Source organism: Mustelus asterias, chromosome 22, assembly GCF_964213995.1.
Source record: "Mustelus asterias chromosome 22, sMusAst1.hap1.1, whole genome shotgun sequence".
NCBI classification, from domain to species: Eukaryota; Metazoa; Chordata; class Chondrichthyes; order Carcharhiniformes; family Triakidae; genus Mustelus; species Mustelus asterias.
The window spans coordinates 36,732,252-36,751,884 of NC_135822.1; the positions used below are offsets into that span (position 1 = coordinate 36,732,252).

Here is a 19,633-nt window from a genome sequence, read left to right on the forward strand (position 1 = left end):
GCTCTTTTTGAAAAATGTATGTTTTTCTTCTCTTTAAACGCATTGATCTGGGAGTAGGTCTGGACATTTGCATTCTGAGACCTTGGTAGATTGTGATGTTGCTCCTGGCTCATATTAAACATGCTCTACTCTTCACCAATGGACAGGAACTCTGGTTATCGTGCTGGACATGAGCTAGTACGTTGGATGACAGAGATGGAATTTGAAATGAGTTGGGGACATACATGTGTCAAATGGTGTGCAAAGGTAAAGCAGCCGGAGGAAAACCATTAGCTTGGTTAGGAGAGGTGCAGAACCAGCAAGAAAGAAATTATTGTTGCAGGGAGATGGACTTAGTGAAGGAAGAGGCACATGTATCAAGTAATGGTTTATACTCCATTCTGTGTGATTGCTCTGTGATTCCTTGTGGAATAAGGAATCAGTGATAAGCTAACACATTTGAAGATTGTCTGGGAGTTTTGTTCTTGAAATCAGAAACCTTTTTTGATAATCCTGGAGAATATTGGTCTCAATCATCAGAATATATTCTGTTTCTTTCCATACTTTGTTTTTATGTCTTTAACAAGCAGGGTGTCACAGTGGCTCACACTGCTGCCTCACAGTGGCAAGGACCCGGGTTCGATTCTGGTCTGTGTGGAGTTTGCACATTCTCCCTGTGTCTGCGTGGGTTTCCTCTGGGTGCTCCAGTTTCCTTCCACAGTCCAAAGATGTGCGGGTTAGGTTGATTGGCCATGATAAATTGACCCTGGTGTCAGGGTGATTAGCAGGGTAAATATGTGAGGTTACAGGGATAGGGTCTGGGTGGGATTGTTGTCAGTGTGTGCTCGATGGGCCGAATGGCCTCTTTATGTACTGTAGGGATTCTATGAAGTAGGTGAAAAATACCTGTTTTTAAATACAGCAGATAAATGGTAAGAGTAACTTACACCAGAAATAAATACCAGCTCCTCCACTGATATTGTTATTTTATGTATCTCCCCATTGCCTGTCCCCTGTCTTTTCCTTTCTCCCAGTCCCGTGAACTGGATTGTGGGAGCCCTCCTCCCAACATATTAGAATAACCACCCTACTCTCAAATATAGGTACGGGCTGTGGAAAGAAGGTCTGACAGGTGACCAGTCTGATGATCCTTCTGCTATTTCCATATTATTCACTGAGGGAAGGCAGTGAAAATGCACTTTAAAAAAAAAGTAATGTTCCATTCTCTGATTCCCATCCCCCACCCCAGTGACTCCTCTGTGAACCCATCACTCTGACGTGCATCCTCTGCAGCTGACGCCTCAGGCCCCCAGGTGACCGAACTGGGATCAGATATTTGTCATAGGAGAATTGGTGAGGTATAAAGATAAAGACTTGTATTTCTGTAGGGTTCTTTTCACAGCCTCAAAGTCCAAAGGCACGTTACAGCAAATGCAGTACTTTTTGAAGTGTAGTCGCTGTGCTAATGGCACGGTGGCACAGTGGTTAGCACTACTGCCTCACAATGCCAGGGACACGGGTTCAATTCCCGGTTGGGTCACTGTGTGGAGTCTGCACGTTCTCCCCGTGTCTGCGTGGGTCCCCTCCGGGTGCTCTGGTTTCCTCCCACAGTCTGAAACATGGTGCTGGTTAGGTGCATTGGCCATGCTAAACTCTCCCTCAGTGTACCCGAACAGGTGCCGGAGTGTGGTGACTTGGAGATTTTCACAGTAACTTCATTGCAGTGTTAATATAAGCCTACTTGTGACACTAATAAATAAACTTAAAAAAGAAACGCAGCAGCAAATTTGCACACAGCGAACCCTCACAGACAGCAAGGTGATAATGACCAGATAATCTGTTTTATTATGTTGCTGGAGGGTTAAATATTACCCAGGGCAGGAGGGAGAACTCCCCTGCTCTTTTACAGAACAGTAATGTGGGATTTTGTACTAATTGGTAACGCTCGGGAGAATCAGTCTAGAACAGGTGCTTGGACCTCTGGAGGGGGACTTGAACCCACAATCTCCATTACCCAGAGATAATAGTGCTACCACTGAACTTGGGCTAATTGAAGATAGCGCTCTGCACTGGGGGATGGTGGGTGCAGTACCAGTGTTCCCTGGGGCAATGTATCTGGCAGGTGGTCCAGAAGATGTGCTAGGGTCACCACACAAACCATCCCTGCCACACCCCCCCCCCCCCCCCCCCCACGTTATCCCCTCTCCCCAAAAAAGGACTGTGTGGTGGAAATTGCCCGGGAGGTTTATATTTCTAATGGACAATTGCCCTGTAGTGGGCACCATCTGTTTAAAATCAGAGGCTTTGGATGGTTATGACTCTCTTAACAGAATAGTTATTCAGGAAAGTGAGACAGATTAAAACCACTTCTGACTCCTGGATAGCCACACTGCTGACCACATACTCCAATCCTACCCACTTACACATTTACCTCCTCCCTGGCTTCTCCAAGAGTCTGTGGTCTTTGAGCTTCCTGGTTTATGGCAGCTAGAGCCATAAAAACAGGGTGTGGCTTCACCTCTTCTGACACTGCTGCCCTGAAGCTTCCCAAGAGCTGGCATGCTGCACAATTCTCAAACTCAAGTCTGAAGGTCATGCAAGAAACGCACAGCTCCTGACGAAGGTCAGTAAAATGGAACGCAGTGGCAATCCGACTATGATTACCGCTCCATGGAAATTCTGGCCCCTGGTGTAATGAGGCCCACCATCACCCAGAATCATTCAGACTTCCTCTATCCAGTTAAAAACATTTTCCTTCATTGGCCTTCCTTCTCATTTTCTCTCCATTACATAACCTTCCTTCGTTTGACATATGTGCAGTCGTACAGAGTCACAATCCAAAACTGGAACTTTTCCCAAGAGGAACTGTGCAAGTATACCAATCTGTATCTATTTATAAACTGAAATCTAAGACTGAGCAATGAGTGATTGGAGGAGCCTTCACTAATTTAAGCTTGTGGCACAGTCTTTCTGCACAAGGTAAAATAATGCCATTTTTATTTCAGTGGTAAAAGTGTCAACCCGTGCAAAAAATAATTTTGGTATAACTGAGTCTAGTTAAGAAAAATTGACTGAGATTATTCAACAAAAGAAGGGAGAGAAAACACAAGTAACTATAGGCCAGTTTTAACTTCTGTCATTGGGAAAATGTTTGAGTCCATTATAAAGGATGTAATCGCAGAGCGTTTAGAAATGTATAATATAATCAAGCAGGGTCAACATGGCTTCATGGAGGGGAAATCATGCCTGACAAATTTATTAGAATTCTTTGAGGTAGTAATGAGCAGGAAAGATCAAGGGGAAGCAGTCGATGTAATATAGTTAATTTCCAACAGCATTATTAAGACTGCTTAATAAGATAAGAGGCCATGGTGTTGGGGGTAGTATATTAGCAAGGACAGGGGATTGGCCTAACCAGTAGACAATCGAGAGTTGGGATAAGGGGGGAATTTTCAGGATGGCAACATGTAACTAACTGGTGGAGTGCCACAGGGATCGGTGCTAGGTCACATTTATTTACAATATAAATGATTTGGACGAGGGAAGTGCTAAGTTTGCGGATGACACAAAAATAGGTGGGAAGGCAAGTGGTGAGTCGACAGGGGGATATAGATAGATTAATTAATTGAGTAAATGTGGCTGTGTAGGTTTACAAGACTGATAATAAAGTGATGTTATCACATTGCTGTACTAGTGTCCCAAAAAAACAAAGGGTGAAATGGCTTGGGAGTAAAATAAAAGCCAGATTCCCAGCTTTCCAATTGAGGTCACTTTGCCACAAACTGTTACCCTCTGCCTTCTATAGCAATGGTGATTTCTTGGAATGGTTTAAATTTTAAAACACTTAATGTTTGACAAATAAGTGGTCAGTCTATTTATAGAAGTTGGATGACAACTGGGCACATTTTGGTTGCAAGTTCCATAGCATCTATTGGACAATTTTCTTAATACGATGGATGCTGATTGATTTCTTAGAGGTTAGATTAAGAACACTCATTCCCTCCATCCCAGACAATGATGGATCAACAAGTTGATCCAAGAAGTGAATAAGCCTTACCAGGAATGTGCCAAAGGAATGTACCAAATTAAATCCAGAGTGTGCACTGAGGTAGCTGGTGGAGAGTGGGGTGAGGTATTGAGCAACTGCAGTTAGCTTTTATCCTCCTGGGTTAAGGAGAATTTATTGGGTGTGATTGGCCGGTTTTGTCCATGGTTGGACTCATTGCGAGTGAGTATGAAGTATTTGGCGTTCCAGCCAAAACTCCATTCACTTTCAGCGGCACTGGAAAATCCCAACAGTGAACAAAGAAAATTACAGCACAAGAACGGGCCCTTCGGCCCTCCAAGCCTGCACTGACCATGCTGCCTGACTGAACTAAAACCCACTACCCTCCCGGGTACCGTATCCCTCTATTCCCATCCTATTCGTGTCTTTGTCAAGATGTCCCTTAAAAGTCACTGCTTCCACTACCTCCCCCAACAGCGAGTTCCACCATCTTGTGTAAAAAGACTTGCCTCATACATCATACAAGGATGGAGAATTAGGCCTGGTTATTGATAATTGATGTCCAGTGACCCCCATGCATGTGCAGGTAATGGGTGGGGGCAGAACCTGCCTCCTCAACAAACCCCCTGCAGTGAACAAGTCTGCCAGCACACACTCGTCAAAGCACGCACACACTCGTCAAAGCACACACACATGAAGAATCATTACTGAGGTGTTGAAGACAGAAAGTGCGCAAAGATACACTGCCTTCCGGAGAGGAAAAAAAGGAGAAATCTTGTGGGTTGAGTAGGAAATGATTGATATGAAGTGTTACAAAGAATAATGGGGTGTAGCATCAACATCAACTCAACCTTTTTATAAAAAAAATAATAAACTTTTCAGTCAACATTGGTGCAAATTGTGCTGTAAAGATAAAATTCAAATTGAGAACTTTTAATTCATACTATTTTTGGTATTTGCACTATGAAATTTAGAGAAAAATGTTTATAAATCCAGAGATTGAAAAGCATTTGTTCTTGTGGATCAATGTTTAATGAATTTAGATTTGATTTTTATTTCCTTCATTGAAGCTTCTTTGGGAGATATTACCTCCCCACAGCTGCACCTGTTATGAAGATACAGGAATCTGTTAGGGAAGGGTTTTTCGTTGTCGATCAAGAAGAATAAAAGGAATTAACTTCTTAAACAGAGGAGTGATTGGTTTATTGGAGTGTACGAGAAATGTATGTGTAATGTGCTTGTATACTCTATTTGTACAATTGCTTTAATGCAAATAAACAGTTCTGGTTTGAAAATAAAACTGTGACTCATTTTTATCCCCCAGTGCTTTAAGATTACCTTTGAAATGAAATCAGTTTGGTTTCGAGGAAACTTTTTATTTTCCATTCCTCGTCACCATCTTTGTTTTACATAGCAATCACATAGGAAATAAGAAATTGTTTCCGGCCAATGTTGTTACTTTAACAATGCTAAGAGGTTCGGTTCAAACATAAGTCTTGGATGAACAGCATAAAGTCGTGTCAGAGAACAAGAACAAGGCAGAGACAAAAGGAAGTTGAAGTGCCCAAGTTTCCTTATGAGGAATTGTGTTGAGCTGTCTGTTTCGGGGAGGCAGAGGCATAGTGGTATTTGTCACTGGACTTGTAATCCAGAGGCTCAGGGTAATGCTCTGAGGATCCAGGTTCGAATCCCACCACAGCAGATGGCGAAATTTGAATTCAACAAAAATCTAGAATTAAAAGTCTACTGATGACCATGAAACCATTGTTGATTGTTGTAAAAATCCATCTGGTTCACTAATGTCCTTTAGGGAAGGAAATCTGCTGTCCTTGCCTGGTCTGGCCTACATGAGTCCAGACCCAAAGCAATGTAGTTGACTCTTAACTGCCCTCTGAAATGTCTGACTGAGCCACTCCAATCAAGGGCAATTAGGGATGGGCAACAATGCTGGCCTTGCCAGTGACGCCCATGTCCTATAAAATAATAAGATACAGCCTCTGAGAAACCAGTGAAAGCCCAAATTCAATCCCTTGACTTATTGGCTGGTAGCAGGGTTCTGGCCCTGGCCTCCTTAATCCTGTGCACAGAAAGAATGCATTTACCCATTTTCTTTCTTCAGCATGATCTCACTTAGTCAGAGCCATCTGGTTCACTCATGTCCTTTAGGGAAGGAAATCTCCCACTCTTACCTGGCTGACATGACTTCAGACCTACAGCGATGTAGCTGACTCCTAACCACGCTTGGAACTGTGGTAAAGTTTATTTATTAGTCACAAGTAGGCTTACATTAACACTGCAATGAAGTTACTGTGAAAATCCCCTAGTCGCCGCACTCCGGTACCTGTTCAGAGAACACTGTACACTGAGGGAGAACTCAGCATAGCCAATCCACCTAACGTGCACATCTTTGGACTTGGGAGGAAACTGGAGCACTCGGAGGAAACGCATGCAGACACAGAGAGAATGTGCAAACTCCGCACAAGCGGAGAATCGAACCCGTGTCCCTGGCTCTGTGAGGCAGTAGTGCTAACCACTGTGTCACTGTGCTGCTCCGTGGTCGATCAAGTCACACAGTTGACTGAAATGGCCGAGCGAGCCATTCTGTTCAAGGGCAATTAGGGATGGGCAGCAAATGCTGGCCTTGCTGGCGATGCCCACATCCCAAAAAAGAACAAAGAACAAAGAAAATTACAGCACAGGAACAGGCCCTTCGGCCCTCCAAGCCTGCACCAACCATGCTGCCTGACTTAACTAAAACCCCCTACCCTTCCGGGGACCATATCCCTCTATTCCCATCCTATTTATGTATTTGTCAAGACGCCCCTTATAAGTCACTCGCTTCCACTACCTCCCCCGGCAACGAGTTCCAAGTACCCACTACTCTCTGTGTAGAAAATCTGCCTCATACATCTCCTTTAAAACTTGCCCCTCGCACCTTAAAATCTGTGCCCCCTAGTAATTGACTCTTCCACCCTGGGAAAAAGCTTCTGACTCTCCACTCTGTCCATGCCTCTCAGAATCTTGTAGACTTCTATCAGGTCGCCCCTCAACCTCCGTCATTCCAGTGAGAACAAACCAAGTTTCTCCAACCTCTCCTCAAAGCTGATGCCCTCCATACCAGGCAACATCCTGGTAAATCTTTTCTGTACCCTCTCCACAGCCTCCACATCCTTCTGGTCGTGTGGCGACCAGAATTGAATACTATATTCCAAGTGCGGTCTAACTAAGGTTCTATAAAGCTGCAACATGACTTGCCAATTTTTAAACTCAATGCCCCTGCCAATGAAGGCAAGCATGCCATATGCCTTCTTGACTACCTTCTCCACCTGCATTGCCGCTTTCAGTGACCTGTGTACCTGTACACCCAGATTCCTTTGCCTATCAAAACTCTTAAGGGTTCTGCCATTTACTGTATATTTCCTATCTGTATTAGACCTTCCAAAATGTATTACCTCACATTTGTCCAGATTAAGCTCCATCTGCCATCTCTCCACCCAAGTCTCCAACCGATTTATATCCTGCTGTATCCTCTGATGGTCCTCATCGCTATCCGCAAATCCACCAACCTTTGTGTTGCCCGCAAATTTACGAATCAAACCAGTTACATTGTCTTCCAAATCATTTATATATATTACAAATAGCAAAGGTCCCAGCACTCATCCCTGAGGAACACCACTTGTCACAGCTCTCCATTCAGAAATGCACCCTTCCACTGCTACCCTCTGTCTTCTTTGACCGAGCCACTTTTGTATCCACCTTGCCAGCTCACCTCTGATCCCATGCAACTTCACCTTCTGCACCAGTCTGCCATGAGGACCTTGTCAAAGACCTTACTGAAGTCCATGTAGACAACATCCACTGCCCTACTGTCATCAATCATTTTCGTCACTTCCTCGAAAAACTCAATCAAGTTAGTGAGACACGACCTCCCCTTCACACAAACCATGTTGTCTCTCACTAATACGTCCACTTATTTCCAAGTGGGAATAAATCCTGTCTCAAAGAATCCTCTCCAATAATTTCCCTACCACTTATGTAAGGCTCACCGTTCTGTAATTACCTGGATTATTCTTGCTACCCTTCTTGAACAAAGGAACAACATTGGCTATTCTCCAATTCTCTGGGACCTCCCCTGTAAGAAGTCTCACAACACCAGGTTAAAGTCCAACAGGTTTATTTGGTAGCAAAAGCCACACTAGCTTTCGGAGCGCTGCTCCTTCGTCAGATGAGTGGGAGTTCTGTTCACAAACAGGGCATATAAAGACACAAACTCAATTTACAAAATAATGATTGGACTGCGAGTCTTTACAGGTAATCAAGTCTTAAAGGTACAATGTGAGTGGAGAGAGTGTTAAGCACAGGTTAAAGAGATGTGTATTCCTCCCCTGTAGCCAGTGAGGATATAAAAATTTCTCTCAAAGCCCCAGCAATTTCCTCCCTTGCCTCTCTCAGTATTCTGGGGTATATCCCATCAGGCCCTGGGGACTTGTCTACCTTAATGTTTCTCAAGAACCCCAATACCTCCTTTTTGATCTCAACAAGACTCAAACTATCTACACACCCTTTCCCAGACTCATTATCCAAGTCCTTCTCTTTGGTGAATACTGATGCAAAGTACTCATTTAATACCTTGCCCATTTCCTCTGGCTCCACGCATAGATTCCCTCCCTTGTCCTTGAGTGGGCCAACCCTCTCCCTGGCTACCCTCTTGCTCTTTATATATATAAATAGCCTTGGGATTTTCCGTAATCCTGCTGGCCAATGCTTTTTCATGACCTCTTTTAGCCCTTCTTACTCCTTGCTAAAGTTTCTTTCTACTTTCCTTGTATTCCACACTTGCTTCGTGTGTTCCCAGCCTCCTAGCTTTGACAAATGCTTCCTTTTTCTCTTTGACTAGGCTCACAATGTCTCTCGTTATCCAAGGTTCCCAAAACCTGCCATATTTTTCCTTCATCCTTACAGGAATGTGCCAGTCCTGAATCCCTATCGACTTACATTTGAAAGCCTCCCACATGCCAGATGTTGATTTGCCCTCAAACATCTGCCCCCAATCTACATTCTTCAGTTCCTGCCTAATATTGTTGAAATTAGTCTTCCCCCAGTTTAGCACCTTCACTTGAGGACTACATTTATCTTCATCCATCAGCACCTTGAAGCTTACTGAATTGTGGTCACTGTTCCTGAACTGCTCCCCTACTGAAACATCGACCACCTGGCCGGGCTCATTCCCCAATATCAGGTCCAGTATGGCTCCTTCCCTAGTTGGACTGTCTACATACTGTTTCAAGAAGCCCTCCTGGATGCTCCTTACAAACTCTGCCCCATCCACGCCCCTAGCATTAAATGAGTCCCAGTCAATATAGGGGTTAAAATCTCCCACCACAACAACCCTGTTACTTTTACACCTTGCCAAAATCTGTCTACATATCTGTTCCTCAATCTCCTGCTGGCAGTTGGGTGGTCTATAGTAAACCCCCAACATTGTGACTACACCTTTCCTATTCCTGAGCTCTACCCATATTGCCTCGCTGTATGAGACCTCCGAGGTGTCCTCCCGCAGTACAGCTGTGATATTCTCCTTAACCAGTAGTGCAACTCCCCCATCCCTTTTACATTCCCCTCTATGCCGCCTGAAACATCTGTATCCTGGAATGTTAAGCTGCCAATTCTGTCCTTCTCTGAACCAAGTCTCTGTAATGGCCACGACATCATAGTTCCAAGTACTAATCCAAGCTCTAAGTTCATCTGCCTTACCTGTCACACTTCTCGCATTGAAACAAATGCACTTCAATCCACCAGACGCTCTTTGATTAGCAACCCCACCCTGCCCTCTGTTTCTCTGAGTCTGACTGGCCCTACTCTCTGGTTCCCCTTTAGCTAATTCACCCTTGCTTTGGTTCCCACAAAAAAGATGGTGAGGCCCCTTCTTGAACAGCTGCAGTCCATGTGGTGTAGGTATACCCACAGTGCTGTTAGGGAGAAAGTTCCAGAATTTTGACCCAACAATAATGAAAGGGCAACATTTCCAAATCAGGGTGTGTTGCTTCGATGGGAGCTTGTGGGTTTAATGTTTTCTTGTCTGCTGCCTTTGTCCTAGGTGGGTGAGGGTGTGGGTCTGGAAGGTACTGTCTAAGGAGCCTTCATCCCCATTGATATAGAATATTGTAGGTATGACTGGTTGAGGCGCGTCTGATAAATAGACAAGGCTGATGTTGCCAGGAACAAAAGGATTTTATTCGCTAAAAAGGAACGATGTGGAACAGACAATAAACAGAACAATACTGAGCATGTGGATCTCCCGACTGAGGCCGGAGGGGGAGGGCTGCAGCCTTTATACCCTGAGGGCGGAGCCTCCAGTTAAAGGTGCAGCTGAATTAAAGGTGTCAGGGAGTGTCTCATAAACGAACAGTAGTGGCAACAATATATACAGCTCAACCGAGCCAAAGGCACGACAGTGGTTTACCACACTGGTAACTGAGGGAGACCAAACTGCACAGTCTGCATGGAGACATTTGAGCTGCTGCGTGGTCATACAACTTGGAGTGAGCATTATCACAGTGAAAGCACTTTGCCTGACAGGGGGGATGGTGTGATGGTGAATGGTGCTGTTGGGTTTCCTTTTTTTACAATGAGTTTTTCTTTGATTGTTCGAAGTTCTGTGTCCGAATGTGTAATAACCGCCCCACTAGAACAAAGGATGCCTGTAATCAAAGACCTTGAAAAGATATTTAACTTACCGAGTAGACCTTGTGATGCTGCACTTGTAGCTTACCAACTGTTGGTGGTCTTTAGACCTCAACATCCTCATGAGCCGATGGGGGCCATTTCTCAATCTGTGTTCTCCGTCAGAGAGTGCGGTGACCCAGGCTGAAAATCTGGAGAATCAGCAAACGCGATTCTCTCCAGAGAGATTGTGTTCCGTGATTTTCCTCACCCCTCACCAGTGGGGTTCATGCCCAGCTCATTTTAATGATTTAATATAAATGTTGATATACTTAACAGCTTCCCCCCGCCCCCCCAGCCATATATTCTCCCCTCAGCAAACCTCACCAACATAACAGCAGATCAATGAGGTTTACAACAGGTTTCTCCAGGTGTGAACCTGTCATGGGGATCCCTCTAGGGGTGCCAAGGTGAGTATAGCCCCCTAGGGAGAGGGATATAGCCAGGCAGTACCCTGGCACTGCACCCTGGCACAGGTTAGACCTTTGTGGAAGGGGCATGTGTGTATAATGGGGACGCGGGTGAGAGGGAGATGCTGTTGATGACAGTTAAGGGGAGGCACGGTGCCACAGTGGTTAGCACTGTTGTCTCAAAGCGCCAGTGACCGGGTTCGATTCCTGGCTTGGGTCACTGTCTGCGTGGGTTTCCTCCGGTGTTCTGGTTTCCTCACAGTCCAAAGATGTGCAGGTTAGGTGGATTGGCCATGCTAAATTGCCCCTTAGTGTCAGGGAGACTAGTTATGGTAAATGCATGGTGTTATGGGAATAGGGCCTGGGTGGGATTGTGGTTGGTGCAGACTCGATGGGCCGAATGGCCTCCTTCTGCACTGTAGGGATTCTCTGCTCCTGTCCCCTTCCTCAATCATCTCTATTCTGACTGGGATTTGTGGTGTTGCTATATGTAGTCACATATTATAGCAGTAAGGATTACAGATACCAATCAAATGAACAACATACAAAATACTTTTAAAATATTCATTTAATCCAACTCAGTATGTTCAGTATGACAGCAGCAGTCCAAGAACTTGAGCAGATCAATTCTATAGCAAAAAGGTAAAATCCATTGATTGGTTTGAAGCTTCAATTTTTTTTCACAACATAGAGAATTGTCTTTTATATTTCCAGATGTCCGTAACTGTTGTAACATTTCAGAACCTGGCTGTTTGTTGAAAATCAAATGTGAATCTTTCTGTAAATGAAGTGGAGATGGTCGGGAAAAAGCAAGATCTGAGGTCACGTACCAACTGATTCAAGAACAGCTTCTTCCCTGCTGCCATCAGACTTTCGATACCTTGCATTAAGTTGATCTTTCTCTACGCCCTAGCTATGACTGTAACACTACATTCTGCACCCGCTCCTTTTCTTCTCTATGAACGGTATGCTTTGCCTGTATAGCGCGCAAGAAACAATACTTTTCACTGTATACTAATACACGTGACAATAGTAAATCAAATCAAGGTCGGCATTAGAAAACATAGAACAGTACAGCACAGAACAGGCCCTTTGGCCCACGATGTTGTGCCGAGCTTTATCTGAAACCAAGATCAAGCTATCCCACTCCCTATCATCCTGGTGTGCTCCATGTGCCTATCCAATAACCGCTTAAATGTTCCTAAAGTGTCTGACTCCACTATCACTGCAGGCAGTCCATTCCACACCCCAACCACTCTCTGCGTAAAGAACCTACCTCTGATATCCTTCCTGTATCTCCCACCACGAACCCTATAGTTATGCCCCCTTGTAATAGCTCCATCCATCCGAGGAAATAGTCTTTGAACGTTCACTCTATCTATCCCCTTCATCATTTTATAAACCTCTATTAAGTCTCCCCTCAGCCTCCTCCGCTCCAGAGAGAACAGCCCTAGCTCCCTCAACCTTTCCTCATAAGGCCTACCCTCCAAACCAGGCAGCATCCTGGTAAATCTCCTCTGCACTCTTTACAGCGCTTCCACATCCTTCTTATAGTGAGGTGACCAGAACTGCACACAATATTCCAAATGTGGTCTCACCAAGGTCCTGTACAGTTGCAGCATGACCCCACGTCTCTTAAACTCCAACCCCCTGTTAATAAAAGCTAACACACTATAGGCCTTCTTCACAGCTCTATCCACTTGAGTGGCAACCTTTAGAGATCTGTGGATATGGACCCCAAGATCTCTCTGTTCCTCCACAGTCTTCAGAACCCTACCTTTGACCCTGTAATCCACATTTAAATTAGTCCTACCAAAATGAATCACCTCACATTTATCAGGGTTAAACTCCATTTGCCATTTTTCAGCCCAGCTTTGCATCCTATCTATGTCTCTTTGCAGCCTACAACAGCCCTCCACCTCATCCACTACTCCACCAATCTTGGTGTCTTGAGCAAATTTACTGATCCACCCTTCAGCCCCCTCCTCCAAGTCATTAATAAAAATCACAAAGAGCAGAGGACCAAGCACTGATCCCTGCGGCACTCCGCTAGCAACCTGCCTCCAATCCGAAAATTTTCCATCGACCACCACCCTCTGTCTTCGATCAGACAGCCAGTTACCTATCCAATCGGCCAAATAGAAGTCACATGATTCAAAAGGATACAAAGTTACAAAGGGGCAGCACAGTGCGACAGTGGTTAGCACTGCTGCCTCACAGCACCAGGGACCCGGGTTCAATTCCCAGCTTCGGTCACTGTGGGCCAAATGGCCTTCTTCTGCACTGTAAGGATTCTATTCATATTGATCGTTACACACGTCAGACATGTGTTTGTACCGTCAAGTGTGAGATTATGTAGCATGATAAGAAAAATAACAATATCAAGAACACAAGAATAATCAAAAAACAATTCCCCAGACACAAGAATGGTTAAAGACCATCAACAGGGGATTTGGACAGGTTTGCAACATTATTTTCTGTATTAAAAGTGATACTTTCTCGACAAAATGAAATAACTGCTTTATAGAAAAATAGATTATAATTATACGATATAACTATGGCTCAGTGAACAGGTGCATCGTCTATTATTGTATAGTAATGCAAACTTTACTTGGTTCAATCTTCTGTATTGAATGAATCCATCGCGGTTAAATAGCAGGATAGTAATAAGTGCCTTCACCATCACAAACTTCGGAAAGGAAAAGATCAAACAATTATAGTCCCTGTCTCTGATCGCTAGCCAGCAATTCCCCAAATGAAACTTCTGTCAGAACACGTGGTTTTAGCAAATTCATGCCAAGGGACCGAGTGAGTCCTCGCACCCCCCTGCACCCCACCCCCCCCAAACCCCACAACCCCTCCCCAACCCCCCCCCCCCCCAACCACCGCAATTCCTGACTGTTGGACGGTTTGGATTTTACCACCCAGTTATTTAGGTCAAGGCATGAATGATTCTAAAGTCAGCTCGCCAGATTGTCTCACACCCACGACCCCAGATCAAATTGGAGCTTATTTCACTCACGCTCAATTAGGATAAACACAAGCTGCTGAGGTGGATGGACTGCAGATTATCCTTCCTTAACAACTCAAAAAAGACAGACAATTAAGTCTAAGAATTGAAGTGAAGCACAACACTGAGAATACCAGCAATAATCAGGTACCAACAGATGCAGTTAGGGTTGCCCAGCAACCTGAATAACAAATCATTAATGGATCGAGTTACATACAAACATTGAAACTGGAAGCGGGAAGAGGCCTCTTGGCCCTTCGATCCTGCTCCGCCATTCATTTTGATCACGGTTGATCATTAAATTCAATATTCTGATCCCCCCTTCCCCCTCATGTCCCCTGATCTCTTTAGCCCCATTTTGTTATTTAATAAAATGAGGAACATAAATTGTCAAAGCAATTCAGTAGTGTCACAATAAATCAACATGGAAGGAATCCAATCACCAAATAAATAAGAGTTCAGATCAGTATCTGAAACAGTTGCAAATTTGAAATAATACTTTCAGAATAAGTCCTTAGATACCTGACAAGTTAACTTCCTTGGAGATGCAGTCAACTGGATGGTTAATCCACAAGTACTTCCAGGCATTACATGACCATATCTTAATCAGGAGTCAATCTTCTTACTTAACTGGCGCTCGTATCCGGGCAGTTGAATCAATGAGGCCCTTCGGTTGTCTGCTCCACTTGGATTCTTGGTGCTGGCTGAACTCGCCTTATACACAAACAGTAGTATCTCACTCAGACACTAGTGCAGAGAGGTGATGCTTTTGTCTCTACCGGTAACTCTCGGATATAACTGTACCATCTAACTTCTTCCTCTCTGTCTTGAAATATGTTGTCCAAAACTATACATCCACTTGGTAAAGATTACTACAGAGGAAGATAAATACCCTTCCATCTACCAAGCATAGAAATTCTGCCTCTCTTAGCACTGACTTTTATCACTGGCTGGTCCGAGAAGTGATAAAGCTTCGCTTTTTTAATACCTTAATTTCAGAAAGAAGCTTCTTTTGTTCAGTTGAAGAATCCAAGAGATATGTTTGAAAGGTCAGTCGCTTTTGCTGTCATCCACTTTGAATTAACATGGAGGTTTCACAGATGTCTGCATTGGCAAAGCCTGAACATCCTAAAAACTCCAGACTGTGCTTTCTGTTTTACAACAGTTGTACAAAATCAACTTTCACTTTTCAAGGGGAGGGGTCCCATAGAAATCGGAGGAGATCTGGCACCTGTAAGTGCCACTAATTGCCTGGATTTGAAATAGTAAGCAATATTTTCTGTACATCTACCTGAGCCTTTATGACTTGGTTAGCTTTGCTGCTTCGTCACTTCCCAACATACCAAGCTCCACGCTGAGTGAAAACTCAAAAGCTCAACATTTCAGGAAGTTTACAGAGGATTCCCACTCAATTTCACCCTTCAGGTCAGTTACAGGGCATTTTACCAGAAGTTCATATGCAAAGACATTGAGGGAAAGTGGGGAATGCACAAGATGGGACCTCTGTGAATGAGCAGTAAGTTGACTCCCTCTCAAGGCACATGGGCCGAGTGGCCATTCGGGTGAGGTTGTCATGGATACCGCAACCCAGCATGACCAAGCGCATTCATAATTCTGGACAAGGCATGTTTTTAAAATTCATTGTTGGGACTTGATTGTTGCTGGCAAGGCGAACACTTATTGCTCACCCAAGACCACCGGAGAAAGGTAAAAGGCAAACACATAAAAGCCAGACTTGGGCAAGGATGGACGATTTCCTTACCGAGTATTAGTGAACTGGCTGAGGTTTTAACGACAATTTGATAACTATATTCAAATTCTCAAACTGGCATGATAAGCGATTGGGTTACTGGTCCACTACCATTAAATGTGTCACAATTATAGACTTTTCACATCGCCTTGTGAACAATCCCAGACACTAAAAACAATACGAGTATTTTAGAAACTGGAAATCAAATAGGATCAAATGAGAAGTCAAAGTGAAACATTCTCGTTTACACATTTTGGTCCCGAACTATTTGGCCTCATTTTGGGTTTACAGCACAAATACAGAACGCCAGTTGGCCAAATCGGGCTTTCCAACGGTACAAACAATGACATAATTGTGAGGTGACAACTGGTTAAATATTGGCCCAGATTTTCACTACGAAGGAGAGCTTCCCCGTTGTGGCAAAAATCCCAGAAGTGGCTGGCAATCCTAAGTCACGTCACCAAAAATGGCATTTCCTATTTTCACCGGGGCACGACTGGAGTCAGGCTGGGTTCACACACGCACAGTTCACAATGCAGCTGGCCATTTAAATCATCAGCTTCTTCCACTAAAGTGGGATTTTGGTAGATCAGGAGGGTGAAACCCAATGTGTGCAAATTACACCAGGTAAGGGCATGTCTGAACTTGGATTAGTTCGGACAGCCAGGGTACCCCTTAGGATAGGGTCCTTGAACACCTTTTGGAGGTAAGGTAGCTTTTGGAAGAGATAAGAATCCCTTTGGGATTGTTAAAAGTAAACAAGTATAAAAAGTGCATTAACTCATTGGAACTGTCAAAGTTGTAAAAGCACTGTCATAGGATACTGGGTAATTTGGCCTGGTGGGGGGCAAGTTGTCACATGTAAAGGGCCCTGGGGAGCAGGAGGCATGGGGGCATGAGAGGCCATGGGAGTGGGTGGAGGGGCGTGGGTTGGCACGGTGGTATGAGGGGTTAAGGGAGTAGGTAGAGGGGCATAAGTTATCACAGAGGGACCATGAAGGTGGGTGGGTCCATGGGTTATAATTGGGAGTATGATGATCCATGGAGGCTGGGTAGAGGGGCATGGATTGGCAAGGGGGCATGAAGGGGTCATGGAATGGTTGGGGCATGTGGTGGCATCAATTGAAATGGGTGGGGTATGCGGAGTGTGGGGGGGTTGGGGACTGAGATGTAAGGCTGGGAGGGCTGTTCTTGTGTTTTGAACTTTTAAAAGATACCTCAAACAACGTGTGGGAGCGCAGAGGCATGCCTTCTGCCCAGCCCACCTCTGCACCCAGCAGCCTCTGCACTCGTTCCATGAGCAGCAGGCCCAACCTCTAATCCAGTCACCTACCCAACAAACACCCCCATCACCAGAACAAAATTCCGCCCTGCAGGCCGCCATTTTTAATGTCCGGGTGGGGTTAGAGTCGGGAATCATCCCATCCCTGCGCAACAGACACAGGAGCGAAAATCTGAGCCCCAGTATTTATCCCAACACAGTAAACAGAACCCTTCTCAGATAGCACCCAGGAAACTGATAACGCCTGCTTAACTTAGTACCAGTTACAACATGTTATTTCTCTTTCTTTTCATAGAATCATAGAAACCCTACAGTGCAGAAAGAGGCCATTCGGCCCATCGAGTCTGCACTGACCACAATCCCACCCAGGCCCTATCCACATATCCCTACATATTTACCCGCTTATCCCTCTAACCTACAGGTCATGGGCAGGTCACAGGAAAGTTTGTGCTCGGTTTTCTTGTGACAGACAATGTGAACCAGCTTCAGATTGGCCCGAGTAAACAAGAGGCTGTAGAAATGTTCGACCTTCCTGTCATCAATTTTCCGCTGTTTGACAGTATTGACTATTGTTGGAATAATGGCCCTTTTCTTCTCAATCCTGTGGAGAAAATGGTGGATGAAGGATAGTAAAATAAAACGCAAGGTCCCTGTGTCTTGTATATACTTCTCCAAGTGGAACTTTACAATTACCACAAAGGATTATTCAGTCAACCAGAGGTTAAAATTAATATGGAATTTCTGAAGCTTACACTCAACAGAGAGTCCATTTCCAAGTACTGACAGACTGTTGTTGGAGCGAGAAAGGAAGGAAGGAAGGCACAGTCTGAGAAGCATCTCGCCTAATTTCCTGTCCAACAAACATTTATAGCAAGAAACAGGATAGAGTACAAGCCAACTGTGGTGCTAACTGATTGTGACTTCAGTGTGATCATGACAATCAAATAGTGTTTTCTAAAACCAAATTATGCCTGGAGACTTTAGAGGCAACTTTAACAGGTTGTTGAAGTCGACTGCGAAACTCATCCACCGACCGCCTGGTGGGCATGCCGATCCCCCCAAGATATGATTTTAATCCCCTCCTCGGAGCAGGCTAGAAAACAGCTGGGTCTCTCGTTAAATATGTAGACCAGACGCTGATGATGTCATTTGGGTCTACTTGCTATTTTAACCAGAGGCCAAGGAAAGGGAACTGTTGTGGATTTTCGGACAGGGAGTGGACCTGGGACAAGAAAAGGCCCAAAAGACAATTATTTTGCAATGGCTTGCCCTGGAGTATAGGGACGGGACAATAGCACAGTAGTTAGCACTGCTGCCTCACAGCGCCAGGGTAAAACTGCTCATTCATACAAGAGATAATAGGTGAAAGAAACAGTAGGAAGTCTCACAACACCAGGTGAAAGTCCAACAGGTTTATTTGGAATCATGAGCTTTCGGAGCGCTGCTCTGGGTGACTCACCTGATGAAGGAACAGCACTCCGAAAGCTCCTGATTCCAAATAAACCTGCTGGACTTTAACCTGGTGTTGTGAGACTACTTATTATGCCTACCCAAGTCCAACACTGGCATCTCCACATCAGGTGAAAGAAAGATAGCACGTCTGTACATAGTGAGAGAATAAATGCTAAGAGTGAACGAGAGAAAGAGTGGAGTGGGTATTCATTCCTCTTTACAAATGATCAGAAAACAAAAATACAAAAAAAAGGATCATTTTAGAATCGAATTCTAACAAATAGCTTTTAACTCTTGCATCAAATCTGAACATTAAAACTCAGAACGTTTCTGTGAAAATTAGGCTGAGAATTTAAACTGAGAGGCACAAGCAACAGCCTAAAATTTTGCAGAGAACCACAATTCATTCAGGGGTGACACAGTGGTTAGCACTGCTGCCTCACAGCCGTCAGGGACCCAGGTTCAATTCCAGCCTTGGGTCACTGTCTGTGTGCAGTTTGCACATTCTCCCCATGTCAGCATGGGTTTCCTCCGGGTGCTCCGGTTTCCTCCCACAGTGCAAAGATGTGCAGGTTAGGTGGATTGGCCATGCTAAGTTGGACCCTTGGTGTCCAAAGATATGCAGTTTAAGGGGATTAGCCATGGTAAATGTGTGCGGTTACAGGGATAGGGCGAAGGGATAGGACCTGGGTAAGATACTCTTCCAGAGGGTTGATGCTGATCTGATGGGCTAAATGGCCTGTGCTGCACTGGATTCTATGACTTTAGGTTCTCAAACTTCAAGAGTAATGGCTGAAAATGCATCATAGATGTGCACAGAATATGCACAGATCTCCACCTACCTATGATCCAGGTTCCAAGTGCTAAATTCAATTCTCTTTTCTCTGCTACCATATGGATTGATGGAATGGATGAAGCTGCAGCTGTCCTCATCAAACGCCCCCTGAAAATACAGAGATTCAACTGTTAAATTCCAAGTTGACAGCTTGTTTAGTCTTGAATGAAGATTTGGCTGAAACTC

The 19,633-nt window shown here is 44.6% G+C and overlaps 1 protein-coding gene across 2 annotated transcripts in view; it reads right to left on the reverse strand.

Annotated features, from left to right (window-relative positions):
- Window positions 1-14,016: 14,016 nt before the first annotated feature.
- Window positions 14,017-19,633, reverse strand: part of dffb (DNA fragmentation factor, beta polypeptide (caspase-activated DNase)) — a 29,753-nt gene continuing 24,136 nt past the window's right edge. For both annotated transcript variants that reach the window (XM_078239111.1, XM_078239110.1), the window contains exons 6-7: window positions 19,455-19,555; window positions 14,017-17,761 (exon numbers count right to left, since the gene is read on the reverse strand). In XM_078239111.1, coding sequence (XP_078095237.1) covers window positions 17,563-17,761; window positions 19,455-19,555 — 300 coding nt within the window. In that variant the 3' untranslated portion in view covers window positions 14,017-17,562. The remainder of the gene's footprint in view (window positions 17,762-19,454; window positions 19,556-19,633) is intronic.